The sequence below is a fragment of the Lygodium microphyllum genome, chromosome 24, assembly GCF_053477565.2.
Source record: "Lygodium microphyllum isolate KBCC chromosome 24, Lygodium_microphyllum_v1.1.10, whole genome shotgun sequence".
Classification (NCBI taxonomy): domain Eukaryota; kingdom Viridiplantae; phylum Streptophyta; class Polypodiopsida; order Schizaeales; family Lygodiaceae; genus Lygodium; species Lygodium microphyllum.
In genome coordinates this window covers 32,280,705-32,302,343 of record NC_141158.1, presented here as the reverse complement: position 1 = coordinate 32,302,343, position 21,639 = coordinate 32,280,705, and the positions used below count along the sequence as shown (strand labels likewise).

At 37.6% G+C, this 21,639-nt stretch overlaps 1 protein-coding gene across 3 annotated transcripts; it reads left to right on the top strand.

Moving 5' to 3' along the window:
* The first annotated feature begins 502 nt into the window (after positions 1–502).
* LOC148014959 (uncharacterized) lies at positions 503–19,749 on the top strand. Of its 3 annotated transcripts, XM_087665553.1 has the most exons (4): positions 503–698; positions 1,558–2,031; positions 2,298–2,409; positions 19,690–19,749. In XM_087665553.1, exons 1-4 carry the CDS (start codon positions 549–551, stop codon positions 19,728–19,730), a joined length of 777 nt encoding a protein of 258 aa, XP_087521679.1. In that variant the 5' UTR covers positions 503–548; the 3' UTR covers positions 19,731–19,749. The 3 variants fall into 3 exon arrangements, with proteins under 3 accessions (XP_087521679.1, XP_087521678.1, XP_087521680.1); XM_087665552.1 differs by lacking the exon at positions 19,690–19,749 and having other exon boundaries at positions 2,298–3,611; XM_087665554.1 differs by lacking the exons at positions 503–698; positions 19,690–19,749 and adding an exon at positions 700–831 and having other exon boundaries at positions 2,298–3,611.
* Positions 19,750–21,639: the final 1,890 nt, after the last annotated feature.

The following is a 21,639-nucleotide window of genomic DNA, read 5'->3' as shown; positions in this document are numbered from 1 at the left end:
AGATTTATTCCATTATAAAAAATCTCCCTTATTCACATAAGGTCTAAGTAAATATCTATGTTTTCACATAGCCTTCATACATGCTGCCTTAGCACCTAGTTCTTATTTTAAAAGTTTTCTCAAGGAAATTATCTCAAGGCTATATATAAATTGGACTTCCACAACTTTAGAGAAGTTGGGAACAAGCATTGGATACAAATTTTATTGCTTAGTTTTATGGAATGACAAAGGAGATTCAGAAAAAGACCCTTTTGGTGATTATTACCTTTGGAAAATGTGGAGAGGTAATTATGTAGGGATGAGGGTATAAGTGGGAGGTAATTATGTAGGTGTGAGGGTATGAGTGTGAAAATAGCTTAGAATGATGAAGGGAAGTGGAGGTGGCTGCACCACACCTCTCTCTCTCTCTCTCTCTCTCTCTCTCTCTCTCTCTCTCTCTCAGAGCCACACACATTTAACACCCAGTCACTTATCACATACAACCATTTGGAACATCTCTCTCTCTCTCTCTCTCTCTCTCTCTCTAGTGTTGTGAGCGACGTTGAGCCATGTTTGAGGCTAAGGGCTCGTCACAAAAAGAAGACGGAGAAGCGTTAGAAGAGCCAGTAGTAAGGAGACACCTGGCATTCCCTTATCGTTTCCAAAAGCGTATAAGCAAAGGAGAGGCTTGGTCGCCGCATGGGCGCGTTCACTTCATGGTAAGAATTGATCGTCATCTACCAGTAGCCTAGTCGATTCTCACCCCCATTACCCATAATACCATGCATGGTGGTGCTCCACGTATAGTTTCGCTTTCAAATACCTCCAAGGTGGTTTAGCAGCGCATCTTAGGTATGACCTTCTAGGCATTCTAATAACCAGTATTGACATCCAAGTAAATTCAAAGCAAAGCATTTCATAAAACCACTAGTGTCTGCCTACAGCACACAAAGCCCCAATTGCATGGTAGAAGTATTCTAAGGTTTGCTAATGAGATGTTTCATGTCCCTACAGTCATTTGATTGGCTTCCTTGGCTAGTCTCTATGAAATGGCTTGCATGGAATTTTGATGGGCCCATATCATTTATTGCCCTCATAGTTTTACACATAACTTGCAACTTCCAAGTTATCTTTGGAAGTCCAAATACTAGCAATGTGAATTTAATAGATGGCTATGTGCTTACTTTTAACTCTTAACTCAAAAGTTCTACACAAACATACGGAAAATAGCCTACTCTCTTCAAATATGCTCCACATGATGTATTTACTAGAATGTCTTACCCTTGTACTCTTTTTGCAAATATATCAATCGTGTTATGTAAGGTGACTATTTACTTTCAAACATCCTTGACTTCTTGATTTTCATTCAACCCATGAGTTAACTCAACTCCTTTGAGTCAAACCTTCCTAGTCCTAAATGATTCCCCTTGTATGGTACTTACAATGTGAGGATGCATTCATAAGGCCTAAAAGAATCAAATTTCAAGCACCTCCTTTAGTTTAAAAGCTAACTCATACTCATGTTTGGTTTTAGCATGTTAGACATCTTGCAAATAAATTTGTCACTTTGTTGTACAGGAAGTGCCATTTGATGCAGCAAAGGATTGTCGTGCACTTGGTGTTCTTGCAGAAATAAGGTTAGAGAGGGAGGAAGATGGACATGTGTGGCCTACAAGGATGAAGGTAAGTTCAAGTACAAGAAAGTGCTTCATCACTGCTGGTTGGAAATATTTTGCTCGAGACAACCGACTCCAAGTTGGAGATAACATCGAGTTCAAAGTCATAAGCCCCAAGCGCTTTATGGTGCGCATATCACATACATCAACATCTCAAGATTGTCTACAAGAGGGATATTCTATTGTGAAAGAGGAGATTCCAATCCCATCCCCCATCAATGTTCCCCTTGGAAAATCCACATCAAGGACCATGTTGCAAACAAAATTTCCTCACATAGATCCACCGTATTCTTCAACTACTGCAAAAAAGTCTAGACGCAACCCCTTTTGCTACATCATTCTAAGAGCTACACATGTACAAGATCCATTTGTACTGGTAAGGAAATAAGAGAAGATGGAGAACTCTATTTATGTGCGTGCATATGTGTGTGTATGTGTATAGAGAGAGAGAGAGAGAGAGAGAGAGAGAGAGAGAGAGAGAGAGAGAGAGAGAGAGAGAGAGAGAGAGAGAGAGAGAGAGAGAGAGAGAGAGAGAGAGAGAGAGAGAGAGAGTGTGTGTGTGTGTGTGTGTGTGTGTGTGTGTGAGTGAGTGAGTGTGTGTGTGTGTGTGTTTTTCCTTCTACTAACTTTCATATTTCACAGGAGATCCCAAAAGAGTTCTCCAAACACATTCCTATGAAAACATGCAAGTCATCTAGCTTCAATGACAAGAAAGAGAAAGGAGTGTTGCAATTAACCTACTCTAATACAAGAGGTATGCTTGAGGATGAATGGAGACAACAATGTAAAGCTCATAATCTTCAAATAGGAGACATTTGCATTCTAGAATTGTTAAACTCTAAGGATTTGACATGTCTTAAAATATATGTATATAAAACAACTAATGCCAAGCCTATAGTGGAATGCATGCAACTCCATATGTAAAGGTTAATGACAAACACTTTTTTGGTGAAAATGTAATACAAATAAATACCAAAATTACTTAGAATTGTTATAATATGATTTAAAAAACTTGCAATGTTACAATGATAGTTATTCAAATGTACATCCTTCATAAATCTTATTAGAATACTAAAATGTTATAGACACTACGACATTTGTGAGGCCCTATAAATGCATGCTATGTCACTCAATGAGTCCTTACTTCCTTTTGTTTTTTGTATCTCGTAAACACTAAGCAATTTGAGAACATTATACACATACTCAAGAAGTAATATAAGGAAATGCTCCCTCTTTTGCTCCCATCATTGTGACTTAGACAATTAAACTTGAATGAAATTTGTTTGTAGCTCAAAGTACTAAAAGTTGTATACTTTTATGTGTGTTAGGACTAGATGATAACAAACTTGTATACTAATGTTCACACCATGTAGTGTGCATGCATGTGTGCATGTGCGTGTGGTGCATGCGTATGGGTGCACATGCATGTGAACACACACATAAAGACACATGTATGCGTATGGGTGCACACACACATAAAGACACACACAGTCTTGGATTTCAAGAAATTGGTTACTTGTCATTGTGAGGGGCTATTTATACTTTAAAATTGCCTAGATGCCAAACATGTAGTCTCATATGGTGCTTGGGACCAATTACAATTGTACAAACTAAATGAACAATGTATAAAGGAGACTAACCACTAACCATATAGTGGCATAAAATAGATCTACATTGTAGGGAATGGATCAACTGCAAAATGCTTTTTATAACTAAGTCTTATTTTGAGCCATTGCAACCTTTGTAAGCACAAAGGCTGTATACATTAGTATCCATCTATTGTACATTGTATCTCTACCTCAATGAGATTACATAGATTCTCCTTGGACCATGTTTTATATGATGTCTTCAAGTATCTATAATCATACAACACTTTGATTGTGTTGTTGGTGATGGTTGATTTGATTTCACAAGGAAAATTGGTTGTGTAATTCATTTGTATAATATCATTCTAGATATATCGTTTTCTATTTCAAGACCAAAATCCTTTGCAAAATTTAATTTTTAGGCTGTCGAAAAATTACTCAAGGAAGTACAAAATATAGTCTTTGTATGTTTTAACATTTAATGAGTGTTTTGTTTAGTGTCTTGGTGAGTGTTTCCATCATTTTACTTATCTTGATTTTACTGTGGTTGTTTTTTGTGTCTTAGTTGTTCAATCCTAGTTGCTTGATCTAAGGTTTTATTTAGCTATGCTAGATAGGTAAAATCTGAACCAAGTTTTGTCCGATTATTGTTCAATCCTAATTGTTGGATTTAAGCTTTTATCTGGCTAGGCTAGATAGGTAAAATTTGGACCAAGCTTTTGTCTAGCTTGGCTAGATAAGGATCAAGATTAGTCCAATTGTTGGTTTCTTTGCTTTTGTAATTTGACTAAGATAGCACTTAAAAAATAGGCCATAGTATCATACTATCTTGAACCGATTCACAATTAAACAACAAATATTATGTGAATTTGACTTTAGGGAACATTATTCAAGATTGGTCCAATTGTTGGTTTCTTTGTTGTTGTAAATTGATTCAAATAGTTAAGCATTAGGCAATAGTATTGTCCTAGACCATTATTGCCTTTGTTGACCTTGTAATGTGGGGTTTCTTAGATCCCACAAATATCCATTGATACTAATTTCATTCTTTTAGAGAAAAGTAAGCAAAATGCAAAGGGAAGCTTTCTTTTAGTTATGCTTCTATATCTATTTTGTGTGTGGTGATTGGATATGACATCTTCTAGATATGCATTCTATGTTATTTGAGAGGCAATAAAGATTTGAATTATGTTCTTTTGTACTAGTATGTGCTTTATTGTTGAGGGAGAATAAAGATTTGGATTATGTTTTTGTGTATTAGAGTGTGCTATATTGATTTGTGAGATAATAAAATTTCAAGTAAGTTTCTCCTATGTTCTATGTAATTGCAAGAGAAAGAGTCTAGAGAACAACAATGGGACTTCTAAGAGATAGAGAAGAAGAATATTGGACCTCATACTTAACTTTAGGACCATGCTAAAATGCTTACTACTTCAAGCATTCTCCTCCTCTCTACACAACTAGCTCTCACCTATTTGGCTTCGACTTTGTAACTAGTGCTCTCTCTTTACTCTAACTTTAGAACATGAAAAACAATAAAGATCAAGAAGCCTATTTGTAGTTAACTACCCTTCACTCACCTAGTTGGCTCTCATACTCCACAACTAGTACTCTACCCTTCACTCACCTAATTGGCTTATACTCCACAACTAGTACTCTCTAACCTTCACCCATCTAATTGGCTTGTTCTCCACAACTAGTGCTCTCTTTCTACTTTGTACTTTAGAACATGAGAAACCACAAGAAAGCTCAAGAATCTCTCACCTTCACTCACCTCTCTCATTGTAGTCTAGGTCACCAAGAGGTAGATTCGATATTTTTGTAACATTTAAGGAAGCTTCAAGCGACCACCTCAATTCATATTACCTGCCATCCCCACCATGAGAAAATGGGATGAGAAAAGGAAGGAAGGGTGAAGCAAAAAGCCTCTCACAATATCTTGGGCACTCTCTCATTCTCTTAACCTAGTTCACTAAATCCTTTGTGTGTGCGCGTGCGCGTGCAGCTATGGTGCAAACAAGAAGTAATAAGGATTAGAATATAAGAAAAAGATATTTCCCAACATTAAATAACACAATGGTGAGATCTTTATCCATATTTACACATTATATACATAGGGTTATGCAAAGGGAGACCTGTTCATCTTATCCCTCACCTACCTCTTCACAACGTTCGTGATTCTAGGTCTAGGCCTTCAGGGCTTGTCAATGGAAGTTTAAGTTGTATGCACAATTTATTTCTATTTTTTCTAAGAGAAAAAAAATTAAGATTCTTGGATTCTAGATCATTTTTAGGATTTTATATTTTTTCTACTAATTGATATAAATTGCACGAGTAAGCCTTATGAGTCCAAGCTTACATGAATAATTTTCTCATGTTGAGAGAGTTGGAAAACTATTTATAGAAAATTGATATGACCTTCAATGTGAAAAAATATGGATAGAAATACATATTTTCTCAGATATTGAGCCTTAGGTTTTTCTAAATATTGTTCCCTTATATTTTTCTCTCTCAATGTAGACTATTCTTACCATTTAAAGAATTTGAAGTATTAATAGATCTTTTTGGTAGTTGCCTTTATTGATAGCTAGTAGTTCTAGATTGGCCTTTTCTTTGGTTCTACAGCTTCACTTCAATGCTTTTTGGCTACTTATAGCAATTACTTTTTCTAGTATCTTTTTCAGTTGTCCTTGTGTTTGCTCTATTTACCATTTTTTAGTCATCCGTGTATTGGTTTAAAGTTTACCTCCTTGCTTAAGTGTGCCAATCCCTTGACTCTCTTTAATAATGTGGAAGATCCATAAGGACTTTGCAAGATTTTTTAGGTTATGGTTCTTTGAATGATGGTTGTAGAGGTTATTGCCTTTGTCATCCAATGAATACCTATAGTGATCACATAAGCATTCCCTATGCAATATGTCTTGTTTTAGTATGCATGTGGATGGCTAGGTGTGTGATTTGGGAGATGAGTTTACACTAAGAAGTCTGATGTATAATCCACACTTGAGGATGCTACCAATCAAGGGGGTGGTGTGAGGGTTTTTATGAGGGTGATAAGAACTTGGCAAGGAGAAGGATTGTTGCCTCACAACTCACAAGGCATTAACTTGAGGAAGAAGAAGAAGAACTTGATTCTTTATTGCTAGAAGAGGAATAACAACAATGTACTTCTTGATACAATGGTTCTTATGACAAGGCTAGATCCCTGATATAAGATAAGATCTCATAGCTAGCATTGTCAAGACTAAAAGGCCTAGGACCCCTATTTATACTAGAGTTGATGAGGTTAAGGGAAAGCCTCTAGATGATGACATCATTGATGACATAAGCATCATTGTCATAAGAAATAAAACAAGCAATGCTAATGTAATCATTGATGCAAGTGCTCTTTTATATCCTTCAAAAGAATCTCCTCCAACCTTCTTAGACTCTTCTAGAACTTTCTCAAATCTTCTAGAAGTTTTAAAAGGATACTAGGTTCCTTGGTATCCATGACATTAACCCTTCTCATGAGGGAGTAATGGGGTTTCTTGGTAAGGCTCTTGGATTCAATCGATGTGGTTGATGAAATTACCTTACCTTAGTAGGCACTTGATGAAGATTGGAACTTGGTTCCACAAGAGATTTTGGAACCATGAATTGTCTTAATTTTGTACTCTGGGTGACCTTTGATTTTAATAGGTGGTTGTGGTTGTAAGTCTCTCCCTTATTGAGGATGTATGCTAAGGCTCCAAGATTGAAACCTGGAATACTAGGTGAATTCTCATGGATTGTCGTAATTGGAAACAATAAGTGACTTGATTCACTTAGTCAATGATCTTGAATGGCCCATTCTTTCATAATCCTACTTTTAATAAGGGAAAGAAGAACATGAATATTGTTGTAAAAGCAAAACTCAATCTACTTAATTGTAAGTTGGATGTTGTATCCATTGTTGATCAAAATTATCATTTATATCTTTTCCAAGTTTGTCAAATATGTGATTTTAACTCCTTATGAATCTTTCATAAATGTTCAACTTCAGTCATAGCTACTGGATTCTTTAGTAGGTGATTCATGCAAATGTCCATTTGATGGTTTCTTCCATAGTTGGAAAAAAATGGAGGTATGAATAGAATTATTATAGGTGAATTTAATCAAAGGAAGAAAATCCACCCAATTATTATGATGGTAATTGGTTGTACATCAGAGATATTGTTACAATTCTTGATTTAATCTCCTTATTTTTCCATTGTTTTGAGGGTGGTTGGTCCTAGGAGAGGTTGGTTTGGATGCCTTAAAGCTTGAGGAGTCTTCTCCAAAAACTTGATATAAAATATGGCCCTCATTTAAAATATTGCCATCTTGTTAGCCATGAAAAAAATAGATATGTTCAAGCCGCGCCTTCCTGAGTGGCTATCTTGTGGGTGGGGATAAAGTGTGTCATCTTGGTAAATTTATTGACCACCACAAGAATGGAATCAAACACCTTAGTTATAATGTCCATTCACATAGATGACAAGAGTAATTAGGAATAGACAAGGGGTGGAGCAACCCATGAGATCACTAGCAAGGGACTTTTTCTCTATTCATATATCGCATATGCAAATACATTATTTGACTAATTTCCATACTTGAGGCCACCAATACTCTTGAGAGATGAGCTTTATTGCTCTATTGACCCCAAAATTTCATGTACTTGGAAGTAGAGTAGGCCTTTAACTTCCTAGAAGCCTTCAATACTTGTGCACTCTTGTTAAATTTTTTGCTTGATATTTTGGGCAAAGAAATCCTTGGAAATTTCTTTCTTAACTTGTAGAAGATAGGATTTTATAGAGCTTTGCTTGTTATTGTGCAAGGTTGGAATTGTCATACTTTCAAGGGAACACAATCCTATTGGTCATAGATCTCCTTTTTATGGTGTAATATAGAAGCCTTGAGAAGTTATGTACTCTAGATTTTCATAGTATATAAAGACTATGATTTTGTGGGGTGCACCCTCTAGGTTATGCCTCCATGTTTCAAAATAGTCAATAATATCCAAAAGTTTCATATCATGAATTTCATAATTTATTTCATTTGTTTAGAATTTTCTAGAATGACACACCACTAGATATACTTGGCCATCATCGCTAGCTTTGGGAAAGGATAGGACCAAGAGCATAATCCAATGCATCAATCTCCAAGAAGAAAGGTTTGGATGGATCTACATGTAGTAATATGGGGTTCATATTAAAGGATTTATTAAGTGTTTGAAATGCATTTTCTACATCAAAGTTCCACTTAAATTTATCATTTCCTACTAATCATGTGAGTGGCACGATAAATTTGGAATGATCTTTATTGAAGATTGGGTAAATATTTGTGAATACTAAGTAGCATTGCACATCTCAAACTAATCTTAAATTTTCCCATTCAAGAATAGCGTTCATCTTCTTCCCATCAATTGAGATTCGATTTTGAGTTACAATATATCCAAGGAGTTCCACTTTTGGTTGATGAAAGGAAGCACTTATCTAATTTGGCATACAAGCCCTTTTCACATAGCTTATCAAGAACTAACCACACAAGATGCTCGTGCTATTTTTGATTCTTGGAAAATGTTTAAATGTCTTCTAAATATACCACTAGAGATTCATTTGGGTACTCACAAAAGATGCCATTCATTAGATATTGAAAGATTGTTGGAGCATTTGTGAGATTAAATGGCATGCCAACATATTTAAAGTGGCCATACCTTGGGGCAGAAAGCTATCTTCCATTCACCACCTTCTCTTGTGTCCTGATGACAAGATTATAAGCCCCATGAAGATCAGTATTTTTGTATATCTTTGCTCTTCTAAGTCTCTCCAAGAGTTCTATAATCAAGGGAAGTGGATAAAAATCTTAATGATTATCTTGTTGAGTCATCAGTAGTTAACACACATATACAGAGAGCCATCCTCGTTGACAAATAATATTGGAGCCCTTGTTAGTGACTTCAAGTGTCATATAAAACCCTGGTCTAGGTTCTCATCAATATAATTTTTTAGGTCTATCAATTCATCTTGAGATAGCTTACTGATTGATGGTAGCTTTGATGCAATGATTCTTACATGTATTATTGATCCAAATTTCTGTTTTATTTAGCAAAATTTCTAGAATACCAACACGGCTATCTTTGATAACTACTCTTATCACTAGCCTTCCTACTATATCTTCTCATCATGACATGATTTGGCCCATTATCTATAGATTTAGTAAAGAGTCTTCTTTCATTCCTTGTAAAAAGGCTCCGTCTATTCCACAAGCTACTAAGTTGTTCATTAATACCATATTTTCTCATCATGGATTTCTAAGATTATCCTATCTAATTGCCAAGATGATTGGTTTTGTAATCATTATCTCTCTTTAAAAATTTAGGCTGTAAGAATGATTTTACTTTAGCTTTTCATTTGAGAGTAATTGATAGACTAAGGCAACAAATAGTATGATGATTGACCTTCTTAGATCCTATACAATTTACTGTTGACCTAGTAATTGGGACCAATATCTACATATATTTTTCAATTTTCTTACAATACCCCACATTCTACAACTAGTACAACTCCATTTGAAGTAGTTTATGGAAAAAAATTGCCTATTTTTATGAGGACCATTGTTAGTGATGTCCCAGTTGTTTTGTTGACTCTTTGGCTACTGACCATAGAAAATTTTTAGAAGATGTCACCAACAAAACTAAGAAAGGTCAATTGAGGTTCATAACCCAAGATAACAAAGGATGAAATGCTATTAATTTCAAAGAAAATAATCTATTTTGGTTAATAATTGAAAAGAGGAGGCTTCAATCCATTGAAAATAATTTAAAATTTAAGTTAACACCGAGATACCATGGCCCATTTAGAATTTTTCACTAGAGTAATAAGAATACATTTATATTGGGAATTCCTCCTTAGTGGAAAATACATAATTCTTTTCATATCACTTTCTTGAAACCATTCAAGGTAATACCTTCAGTTATTCATGTAGTTGATGATCCACCTCTATTAAAGGCTGACGCTAAAATCTTAGTTTTTGAAATAATCCTTTACCATGACCACACAATTACTAGAACACATAACCAATATCATAGATATTTAGTCAAATATAGAAATCACTCTATTGAAGAATCACAATGGATTTAGAGATCAGTGCTAACTCTATAATATGATAATCTAATGTTAAGGATAACAATAGCTAGCAATGTTTAAAGCACGGCCACCAGTAGTGCATTGATGAGCAGACGAGTGCAATAACAGTTATGACCATTGGCACATCACATGGGCGAAGAGAATAACGTAGTTGGTAGCAACAACCAGTGAGTCGCTGGACTACCAAGGTAACCCCTACCCAAGCCTTTGTTCATTCCTTGCATCTCATGCTGATTACTTAATAAAAATGTCTACCATGTATACTCCGGTTGAGGAAAAAGGCCGATGCCAGGTGAGGTGGTAAGACAAAAGAGAGAGGCGACTCTCCCTTACCACTTAAGACCTTGAAGAGGTGCACAACCTGGCCCGAGCGGAACTTTTCCCACCTCCTGGTGATTCAGATCCTGATACTTGTATGCAGTTGCACGTACCTTCCTCCTCCAGTACTTCTTTTCCCAGTCCACTTTGACTCCTAAGCAAAGGTGATGGGTGGCAACATTACAAATCTATGACTTTGACATTTCTCACACTCGAGGCAAAGACAATATCATGGCTGATTCACTCTCTCGAATGTGGGCATACAGAGTATCCTCTATTTCAGGGTTGCATAGTGATTGGATTGAAGAGCTTCAAGAAGCTTACTTGTTAGATGATCACTTCAGCCACATCTTCTAGAAATTACAGCATGGGGTCATCCCTGAAAACTCCCAATATCAGCTAGAATGGCCTTATTTGGTCCCATGGCAAGATTGTCATCCCACACACTTCCCCCTTCACACAGAAGATCATGGAAGAGATGCACTCCTGCTCCATTGTTGGTCACTTGGCTAGTTTCAAAACATATGACATGATTGCCAATAGCTTTCATTGGAAAGGCTTATGGAGGGATGTCAAGGACTTTGTGACCAAATGTGTTCCATGCCAAAAAAACAAGGACAGTACACTTTCCAATGAAAGCCTTTCCAATAGATTTCATTGGAAAGGCTTATGGAGGGATGTCAAGGACTTTGTGACCAAATGTGTTCCATGCCAAAAAAACAAGGACAGTACACTTTAGCATGCTGGTCTCTTGCAGCCCCTCCCTATTCTTGAAGGAAAATGGACTCATATCACAATGGACTTCATCACTAGTCTCCCCATGACTAAGAAAGGGTGGAATAATATCTATGTGGTAGATGATTGCCTCACCAAATCTACCAACTTTATCCCCACTAAGACCCAATACACTGCCTCTCAGGTGGCCACTTAGTTAATGGAAAATGTCTTCAAGCTGCATGGCTTACCCACAAGCCATAGTACATGATTAGGATGCTAAGTTTATGAGCAACTTCTAGCAGACAGTTTTCACATCCATGGGTACCAAGCTTGCTCCATCCATTGCACACCACCCTCAGAATGATGGCCAGATTGAAAGAGTGAACAAATGGCTTGAGACATATTTGAGGTACTTTTGCCATGATGTACAACATAGTTGGGATATGTGGTTCCACTTGATTGAGTTTGCCTATAATAACTCCACCCACTCTATCATTGTAGTTTCCCCTTTTGAGGACTTATATGGGTATAAGGTTCCCCTCCCTACAGTCTTATTTAATGATAAGATAAACCCTCAGAGTCAGGCTCAGTTGGGATCGCATGCAATCCCTACTTCAGCAATGCAAAGTAAATCTTCAAAAGGCACAAACACACATGAAACTCTATGTTGATGAGAAAATAAGGCATTTGGAATTCCAAGAAGGGGAATTGGTCCTCTTGAAAGTGCCTAAGTCCTGCTACTCCCCTCTCAAAGAGGGCAGTAGTAACAAGTTGGCCCATTGCTTCTATGGCCCCTATCCGATCCTAAAGAGAGTTGATGACTTGGCCTATCGATTAGAGCTTCCCCCTACCACCAAAATCCACAATGTGTTTCATGTCAACTAGCTGAAACCCTTCATGGGAACCTCCGTGGACTATGTGGAAGAACTTCCCCCCATGGATGAAGACAACATCACTTAGTATATCCTTGAGGCAATCATTGGGCAACAAGATAATCACTTATTTAAGATCTCAATCCATCAAGGAATACCTCATCAAATGGAAATGCCTACCCTTGGAAGAAGAATCTTGGCACCCAGCCACCATTGTCAATGAATTTCCCTACCCTCAAGAGCCCTAATGGACTGAAGACTAGTCGGTTATGCCCCTGTTTGTCCACCCTCTACATGCACACTACACATTGTTTTAGAACAGTTTTGTACTTACCCAAATATCAGGCATGTGCATCCTACCTAGGCTGAAAGTACTCATCATAAGCTCCGGTTCAACATGTGGCACGCCCCATTTGGACCAGCCTACCAAAAGTTGTGACAAATTTACCTCAACAGGCTGGTCATGAACAATATGATGTCCCTAGTCTTTACCCACCCATTTTCATTGTAATATGGCTTAGAATAGTACTTTGCACCCCTCCCTAAACCCACCCATCACTCCGTTCTAGTTCTCTTTTTTAAAAAAAGGCAAAAAACTTCAAGGTGAGGATGGATTATAACAAGTGGGAGACATAAAAACTAGGGGTTAGACACCCAGTCACACTAGCCTGGGTATATAAGGTGTAAGAGTCCCAGATTAGGGCAACTAGTTATTATCAAGAACATACTCTTCACCTTCATCTTTAGCTTCCATGGCTTCCTCCTTCCTTCTCTCCCCTTGTCTGTTGTCTTTCTCTCTCCCCTTCTAATCTTCTTTTCTCTTCTTCTTGCTCTCTTTCTCTCTCTCTCTCTTCAGCTCTTCTCCTCTATTCTCTCGGCTTCATTCATTACAATGAGGATATGGATGCATTCATCTAACCGTTTGATGTTGCTTACATGATCAACTTCCTTGTTCAGGTCAACGAGCATCACAAAGTCATCATATCCAAATCTTTGATGTGGAAAAAGGTTGACTTGGCTAGTGGTAGAACATGGATGGCCCATCTAGAATGACGCCTTGACCACATTCTAAATTAGATTTCAATTCGACCAATGAAAATATGCACAAAAACTTGAAAGGATTCATAGCTTAAAGCAAGGAGATAAATCATTCCAAGATTACAAGCCAAGTTCACAATCCTAAAAAGTAGAATTGACCCAAAAGCCCACAACCCTAGGATGAATTGTTAAACACCATGTATATCCAAGGCTTCAATAAGTCAATCCAAAAAGCTTTTGTCTTTGATGAGTTTTCTAGAAATAATATAGATCCCTTTTACAAGAGAACCCTTAGATTGGAATAATTTATGTCAAAAGAAAATTTTGGAGTAGGAAAGAAATCCACAAATTTGGCCCAAAAGAACCAAGATGATGACACTAGTTATTCAAACTTTGATTTAGATCTGGAGGTAGAAACTAGTAATGAGGAAGCTAAGTCTGAGGATGAGGAGGAGAAAAATCTTGACAAGTCTAAGAGGAAAGAAAAGGGCAAGAAATCCTCAAGGAGCACAAAAAGAGGTCAAGAATATATGGTGCACATACTTCAATAATCTAGCAAATTAAATGTGGCATCAATGAGTGCTAGTGTAGCATTTGTAATATGGCCACTCATAACACAAACTACTGTTGACAATGGTAGATACCAAATGGCCCACTCGGGAGGATGGCAAGGTATTGGAGCATCCCCATCCAAACAATGGAATACCATTCCAACCAATCAAGCTCAAACACCCATAGTAGGTCACACAAATCAAGAGTATTAGACAGTAACTCAGCGATGATAGCCGAGGCATGCATGGTAGGGAGGAAGAGGTTGAGGAAAATTTTGGCCATTTTCTAAACATTATTTCGTCAGTAGAACATTGAAGATCAGACTATCCCAAAGCTTAGGTATGTGATGCCCACAAATGGTAAGGGCTTGACAACCATACCTGAAGCCAACACAGTGGAAATTAAGGAGCTAAAGGAGCTGGATATCAACATAGTAAACCAGTCTAGAAGAACTTGCAAGAAAGAAACAATAAAACCTACAAGTTATTCATGGGAAAAATAGGATAGAGTCCCCTACCAAGTGCCTAAATGGATAGTAGACAAACTGGCCATGAGGAAATATACACCACTAAGTTCTAGTCCCTAGAGTTTCAACCCAAAAGATGGTCAGAAACTCCAATCATGGGGAAGAATCCTCCATATAGAAAAATGATGGTCAAGATGATAAAGCCCTGAAAGGAATGCATGGAAGCCACACTGTGATGCACTCTCAGGTGTAAAGCTGGCAACGGGAGGCACAAACCTTACTAGTTCACGGATCACAACCAGATGTGAAGATAAGTTTGCACTCGAGTTAAATATGGAATCAACAAAATGAGAGAATGGCCATCATTAGCTCAAAAAATGCAAAGTCTAAGCCATAGCATAAGAATGTCTAGGGTGTATTATCCATGTTGAAGATGTACAGGGAGAGAAAGGGAGATGGAGTGAGGCTATCTCAAAGAACATACAACTCTCTATCTTCTTCATTACTCATTATATTCAAGTAACATACAAAGAGCCAAAATATACTAACCATAGTGTAAACACCTAACCTAGCAGCTAACTCTAGTTAGGTTGTCTTGACTCATTTATTAGCACACATGAGGTACAACTAACGTGTCGGCTATGAGAGTCGATGAGTTTGATTCTTCACATTCCCCCTTAGGCTCAAGTCACCTCCTGTATCTCAAATAGCATCCTAAAATGAGTAAACTTATCTCTACCAAGTGATTTGATAAAGATGTTTGCTACCTGGTCTTTTGTCTTCACATGGATAAGATCTATCTTGCCTCAAGTACCATTTCCTTGATGAAATGGTAATGCAGTTCCATGTGCTTTGATATTTCATGATAAACATGATTAATAGCAACAAGAAGCACACTATTCACGTTATCACAGTATAGCTTGATTGACTTATCCACACATATGCCCAACCATTCAACATCTTAACAAGCCATACAGCTTCACATGTAGCTAAGGCTGCACCTATGTATTCTACTATAGTACTAGAGAGAGCCACAGTGGGTTGCTTTTTAGTACTCCAACTAATCATGGTGCTGCTAATACCAAATGCATACCCACTTGTTGATATTCTGTCATAGGCACATCTAGCCCAATCTACATAACTGTAACATGTTAGCTCAAGAGTCTTACCATAATGATAGAACAACCCATAGTGTAATGTAGCCTTCACATACCTCATAATCCTTCTCACTATGACTAAATGAGGTTTCCCTAGTTGTTGTATGAACTGACTAATCAACCTAGTTGAATAATTGAGATCCGGTCTAGTGATGGTGGTAAGATAAATCAAGATGCCAACCTGTACATGGTTACATTCTCAATCCGATTTCCTGTATCAACTATCAACTTGACATTTTGTTGATAGTTGATACTTCTGCAACATACTATGTGCAGAAGTATGTATCAATATACCATACTTCTGCAACATACTATGTGCATATTGATTTTGTAACATCCAGATTCCTTGAGGTGTGCGTATGACTTCAATTCCAATGAAAAATTTCAGCTCTCCCAGATCTTTGATTTGAAACTCTTTCTATAACATAGATTTGATCTCATCAATCCCATGTGAATCATCACCTATGATGACCGAGTCATATATAGCACCAAAATCACATAGCCTTTCTCCATCTTCTTGGTAAATAAGCTATGATCTACTTTGCGAACTTGAAATCCAAGACTCTGTAAGTACGAGCTAATTTTTGTATCTCATGCTTTGGTGCCTATTTCAATCCATATAATGCTTTCTTCAATTTGCAAACATAAGACGGATATTCAAGATGTACATATCCTTCTGGCTGATCCATATAGACTTATTCTATCAAGTCACCATTCACAAAATCATTTTTATGTCTATCTGATGTAGTCCAACCCATACTATTGAACATAATCCTTTACAACTAACTTGGCTTTGTATCTCTCAAGTGAGCCATGTGAGTTGCATTTGACTTTATAAACCAGTTGCATCCAATGGGAATCTTGCCTTCAGGAAGCGGAATCGAATCCCAAGTTCAATTTTCTATCAAAGCATCATACTCTTCATCCATGGCTTTATGCTAATTCTGATCTTTGACTGCTTCTGCAAATGATGTGGGTTCTTTGTACTTCATTACTTCTGTCATGTATGCATAGTGTTCAGCTGAGTATCCACTGTAAGTAAATCTCTCAATTGATTTTCTTTCTCTCTATGATCTCTGTAGCTATGGTGCATTATGTGATTCCACTCTCTCATGAGGCAGTACACATCTCTGCTTAACACTAGGTGTAACAAATGCACATATGCCAATCTCACTATTTAAGCTATCAGTGAAATCATATCCTGATGTCAACAAAATTTTTATATCATCCAATGCCTTCTCTTTTCCTTTATCTGTCTAATCTCCCCCTCACTGACGTGTCTATATCAGTGGATTGAGATCCATTATTGTGTTGTCTACCTATCCAAGGACTCACACTAGTAGATACATCATGTGTAGGTCCACTAGTAGTAGTAGTATCCCACATTCCATTTTTAGTATATGTACATTGTGAAGAGTCATCATGAATTGTTACTTGCTTAGCACCATACCATGATGCTAGCTCATCAAATACTACATTAGGGCTGATCAAAGTCTCATGAGTAAATGGAGCATAACACTTGTAAGGTTTCTGGGCTTGTGAGTAACCAATTAAAACAACCTTCACTACTTTTGGATCAAGCATCTTCTATTTCTCATAAGGTACATAGTGTCTAATGTCAAGCTTATATCCATAAAGCTGCTCATATGGTGTCTTTTCATGTATACAAGTTGTGGGTCTCTAATTCATGACATAAACAATAGTAAGAACTACTTTAGCCCAATAGGAAAGAGGCATATCTTGTTCATTCAGCATTGCCCTAGGCTGCTTCCATAAAGACCCTATTTTTTTGTTCAACCACTCCATTTTGCTATGGAGTATAACTACATGTCAACTATCTCCTAATCCCATGCCTAGTCAAGTACCTCTCAAACTCATTTGACACATATTGACCATCACCATCATACCGTATGCATGAGACATAACTATTGAAATCTTTGTTTGTATGAGATTTGAAATCCATAAAGTTGTCTAGAACCTCATCTCTATGTTTTAGAATGTATATCCAAGTATACTTGCTGAAATCATCTACAAAAGTCACATCATAGCTAGACCCTCCAAGATGTACATTATGTGAAGGTCCCCATACATTTGAATGAATAAGATGCAAGGGTCTACTACTATTATGTGTATGTTTGACAAATGGAAAGTGGGCTTGTTTGCCAAATTGACAAGCTGAACATATGTGTCCTAAATCAACATATTTAAACTTTGGGAATCCTAAAACAATATCCTTTTGTTGCATATTTTTTAGCCTTTGAAAATTTATGTGTCCAATGCATTTATGTGAGATATCTATGTCTCTGACACTTGCATATCCACCACCTCTAACATGATGTCCTTGTTGATTTTGCATATTCTGAGATGCATGTTGCCGAGTCACTCTACCATGGGAGGTTCCCCTACCACAGTTGCCACGGCCTCTCTTTATTGAGTAAGTCATTGCATATGTGTCTTTCAAGCTATTAGAGCTAGTAGCTAAACCCCAGTTTCACGTCTTCATGAATAAGCAATACAACTAGCTCATTAAAGTTAGGCATTTTGGATCTCACTAACATAGATGTGTCAAATGAATTGTATTCAGGTCGTCCAACACAATTCAAGGTCAGTGGAACCAAATCCTTATCCTCTACTTGAGTTTCAATAGTTGCCGACTGATCAGCAAGAGTCTTTATCTCCATTACACAATCCTGTACGGACCATCCTTTCCTCTCCATGGTGTTGAACTTCTTCTTTAGTTGAATTTCATGTGCACTAGTGGTAGTGCCATAATACTTCATCAAGATTTCCCAAGTATCTTTAGGAGACTTGCAGTTCGTTATTTGCATGACCATTGTATCTATAATGCACAATGAGATCCAATGCAAGACTCTATGAGCACATTCAAGCTAGGTATGATGTGCCTTCTACTATTCAAGAGTTGGATATCTATCTCAAAGCTTAGGTTCAGCTTCATTACTTGTCACAAGATCCCAATAGCCTTTTTCGATGAGAAAGTTCTCCATACGAAATTTCCAGATAGCATAATTGTTATTGTCTAGCTTTTCACCCCTATTTGAGTGATATTGTCAGTCTTTCCAACATTTGCCATGATTATAGTTCTATGTATTACTGCAGTCCTTAACTGCAAGTGCTTGAATCCTTGCAAACCAAGTTGATCTTTCATTGATCACAATGCTTGTATAACATCCAAGCAACATAGATGTATTTGTAGTTATTTCAGCTCAATCCTGCTCAATTTGGACATGTAGTAGAAATCTATTCTCAAATGAGAATCCCGAGATCTTCAGTCAAGTTGCATAGATAAGTCACTACTCAGACATGACAATTTCAGTCCTAATATTTATGATAGTAATTTTCTTGCAATAACTAGGGATTTCTCAACTCAAAAGCATGTCAAACATCTCTAGACATGTGTCATAACAACTATGTATAGTGGTATTCCAAGTAGAGTTTAGTTACCGCATATAGTTCATGTAGGTGTCTTCTAAAAACTTATGAGATAGACAATAGTTTGTGAATAACCAGTAGTAAATTCCTTGTGCAAACTAAAGTATTTTTAGCATAAAATAGGCCCATAACATGTCTAACATGTACCATAATCCCTAGGGTTCAATGTAGGTACATACAAGCATCAACAATGGTTCATGTGTCTAATAGCAATGCTAAACAATGGTTCATGTGTCCAATAGCAATGTATTTAGTCATCATTTCGGGCAATCAAATTGTGTTCATGTGGGGTAAATTTGAATGTAAAGATGGATTAGAGTGTGACTTAATTTGTTGGCTCATAAAAATAAGAGAAATACAGTAATTTATTTAAAATAAATCAATAAAAATGGTTTTTATATGGAAAATTTTAGATTTTATGCATCAAAAAATTATAAATGTTTTTGTGGACGGGCCTAAGGCATGAGGTTTAGCCTAAGCTTAGTCACATTTCCATGTTATAGTGTGTGATTTATTGCTTTCTAGACAAGAAAATGACATGAAAACATTCTCTACACCTACCATCGCAAGGATAACATTAAAGGACAGGGAGGAGAGGGGTTATGAGTGTTGAATATAGGCTGAAATCTGATTTTTATAATGCCCTTTACATATATGATGTGTTCTTGTGCTTTATTAAGTATATTGTTTTGTGGCAGCTTGATGCTTTTTATGGTTGTTATTTGTGTAGATCTATTCATGGATTCGACGGCCCTATCCTATGGTTGCTAATGAGAGATGGATTTTCAAGCCCATTTTTTGAGTGAAAAAGTGGTCTCGGAGGCATTAAAGAGAAAATTTTCATGAAAAATGAAACAAGTGCAAATGGATAAGCTAGAGATTTCATAGGTAGATTTTGATGCTAGCAACCCAATACAAGTCTCCGTCCATCAATCAGAGTTTATTTAATCCCCCATTTAATCCTTGCAAGGTTTTACGTTATAAAGCGGCTACTGGATCTAGGAGCCAAAATGTGAGTGACAGAGGCTAACTTGATACATTTCAATGGTACACAAAGCCAAGGTCTAGTCCATTCGCGATTCCAAGCTCATTTGGCCCTCCATCTAGGCCGGAACCACTTTTGGCAGTGTAAATATGCAAAAAAAAAAGAGTTAACTTTTAAAGTTAAGAATTAAGCTAAGGGCTTTATTAAAAAACGTTTTTTCAATGTCAAGGAGGGGGAGGGGTACAAATGTTTTTATGCCCCCTCAATTTGGATGATTATGGCTTTTCAACCGGGTCGATTGATCAGAGGTGGAAGGCATATCCCCAATCTACATGTTGAGGACTTCAATCTGACTATATGCATTAACAATATGATGCAAAAAATGAAAATATCTGATTTCAATATTTCTCTCTCCTCCCTTTCTCTCCTCTTGAAGGTGTCTCATGCGCAAGTAAATGGAAAGTGTGGGGGCTTTTGCTCAACCGCCAAGACCCACGAATCGCTTATTGTTTCAAGCATTCCAAGTGAGCTCTAATGGCTATCTCTCACCTAGTTGACACCAGTCGATCATCCTACGAGTGTAGTGAGCTTACCTTGATGCTGATATGAGTTTCCTTCTCTCTCACACACACCGATAGCTCCACAATCCTAGATGCTAGCTCAAGAATCCTCAAGCCTCCTCCATCTCCAAGCTCCATCCACCATAGCTGTGCGCGCAAGAGAAGAGAAGAGAAGAAGAGAAGAGTAGATGGTGAAGAGCTTCACCCTCTTGATCCCTCACTCTCACACACTCACTCTCTCACACTCTCACACTCCCTCTCTCAAGAGCACACACAAGTAAGGAGAGGAGAAGAAGAGAAGAGCTCTTGTTAGCCACACTTCAAAGAATAAGCTTCCATTCACTTTTTGAACTTTATATATAAAACCCTAAATTTCCATGGGCACCCATCCCTTTCTTTTACATGACCGGCCATTGTGGCAAGGTCCTTTGTCTATTTCCCCCTTCTAGCCTTGTGCCTCTAGCCTACACCTGTTTAATACTTTACAATTGGCACAAGAGGGAGCCTGGCACTCTTTTACATAAACTTTTGGAGTTTTTTGAGGTGCCTTTTATTTAAAATTACACTTTTGGCCCCAGCTTAGCTTTAGAGGCCGCCTGCAAGTCTTTGCTCTTTTTCCATCTTCTTTCCACTTTTTCATTCATTCTTTCACCTTCTTGACTTGGGGTTAACATTACCCCCCTCCGAGATGGATGCTAGTCCCATGGCACTCTTGGCTACTGTTGGGGTTTAAGAGGCAGTTGGCGAAGTAGTCGTGTAAGGGTAGGGCCACATGTAAACTCAGGTGCTTGTGGAAGCTTGGTAACAAGGTTGGTTGGAGAAGCGAAATGGATAGCAAGTGGTTGACGGGGGCCTCCAAAGTCGATGGTTTGTTGCCTTTGTGATGCTTGGAAGGAAAAGGTGCGGTGCTCTACCTAAGGGGGGGTGTCGATCTTATTGTGCAGTGTATTGTGCTCGTGCTGGTGGAATGGGGAGTTGGGTCTAACCACAAGCTAGCATGGGTGATGTCCCACACTTGAGGATCCCATTTGTGCAAGGGAGGTGCGGTGCAAGTAGCTTAGGGTGATAGGTCTAACCATAGGCGAGTGGTATCCCCCTAGGTATATCCTGTCCTTGATGTGCCCTGAGTGTGAAG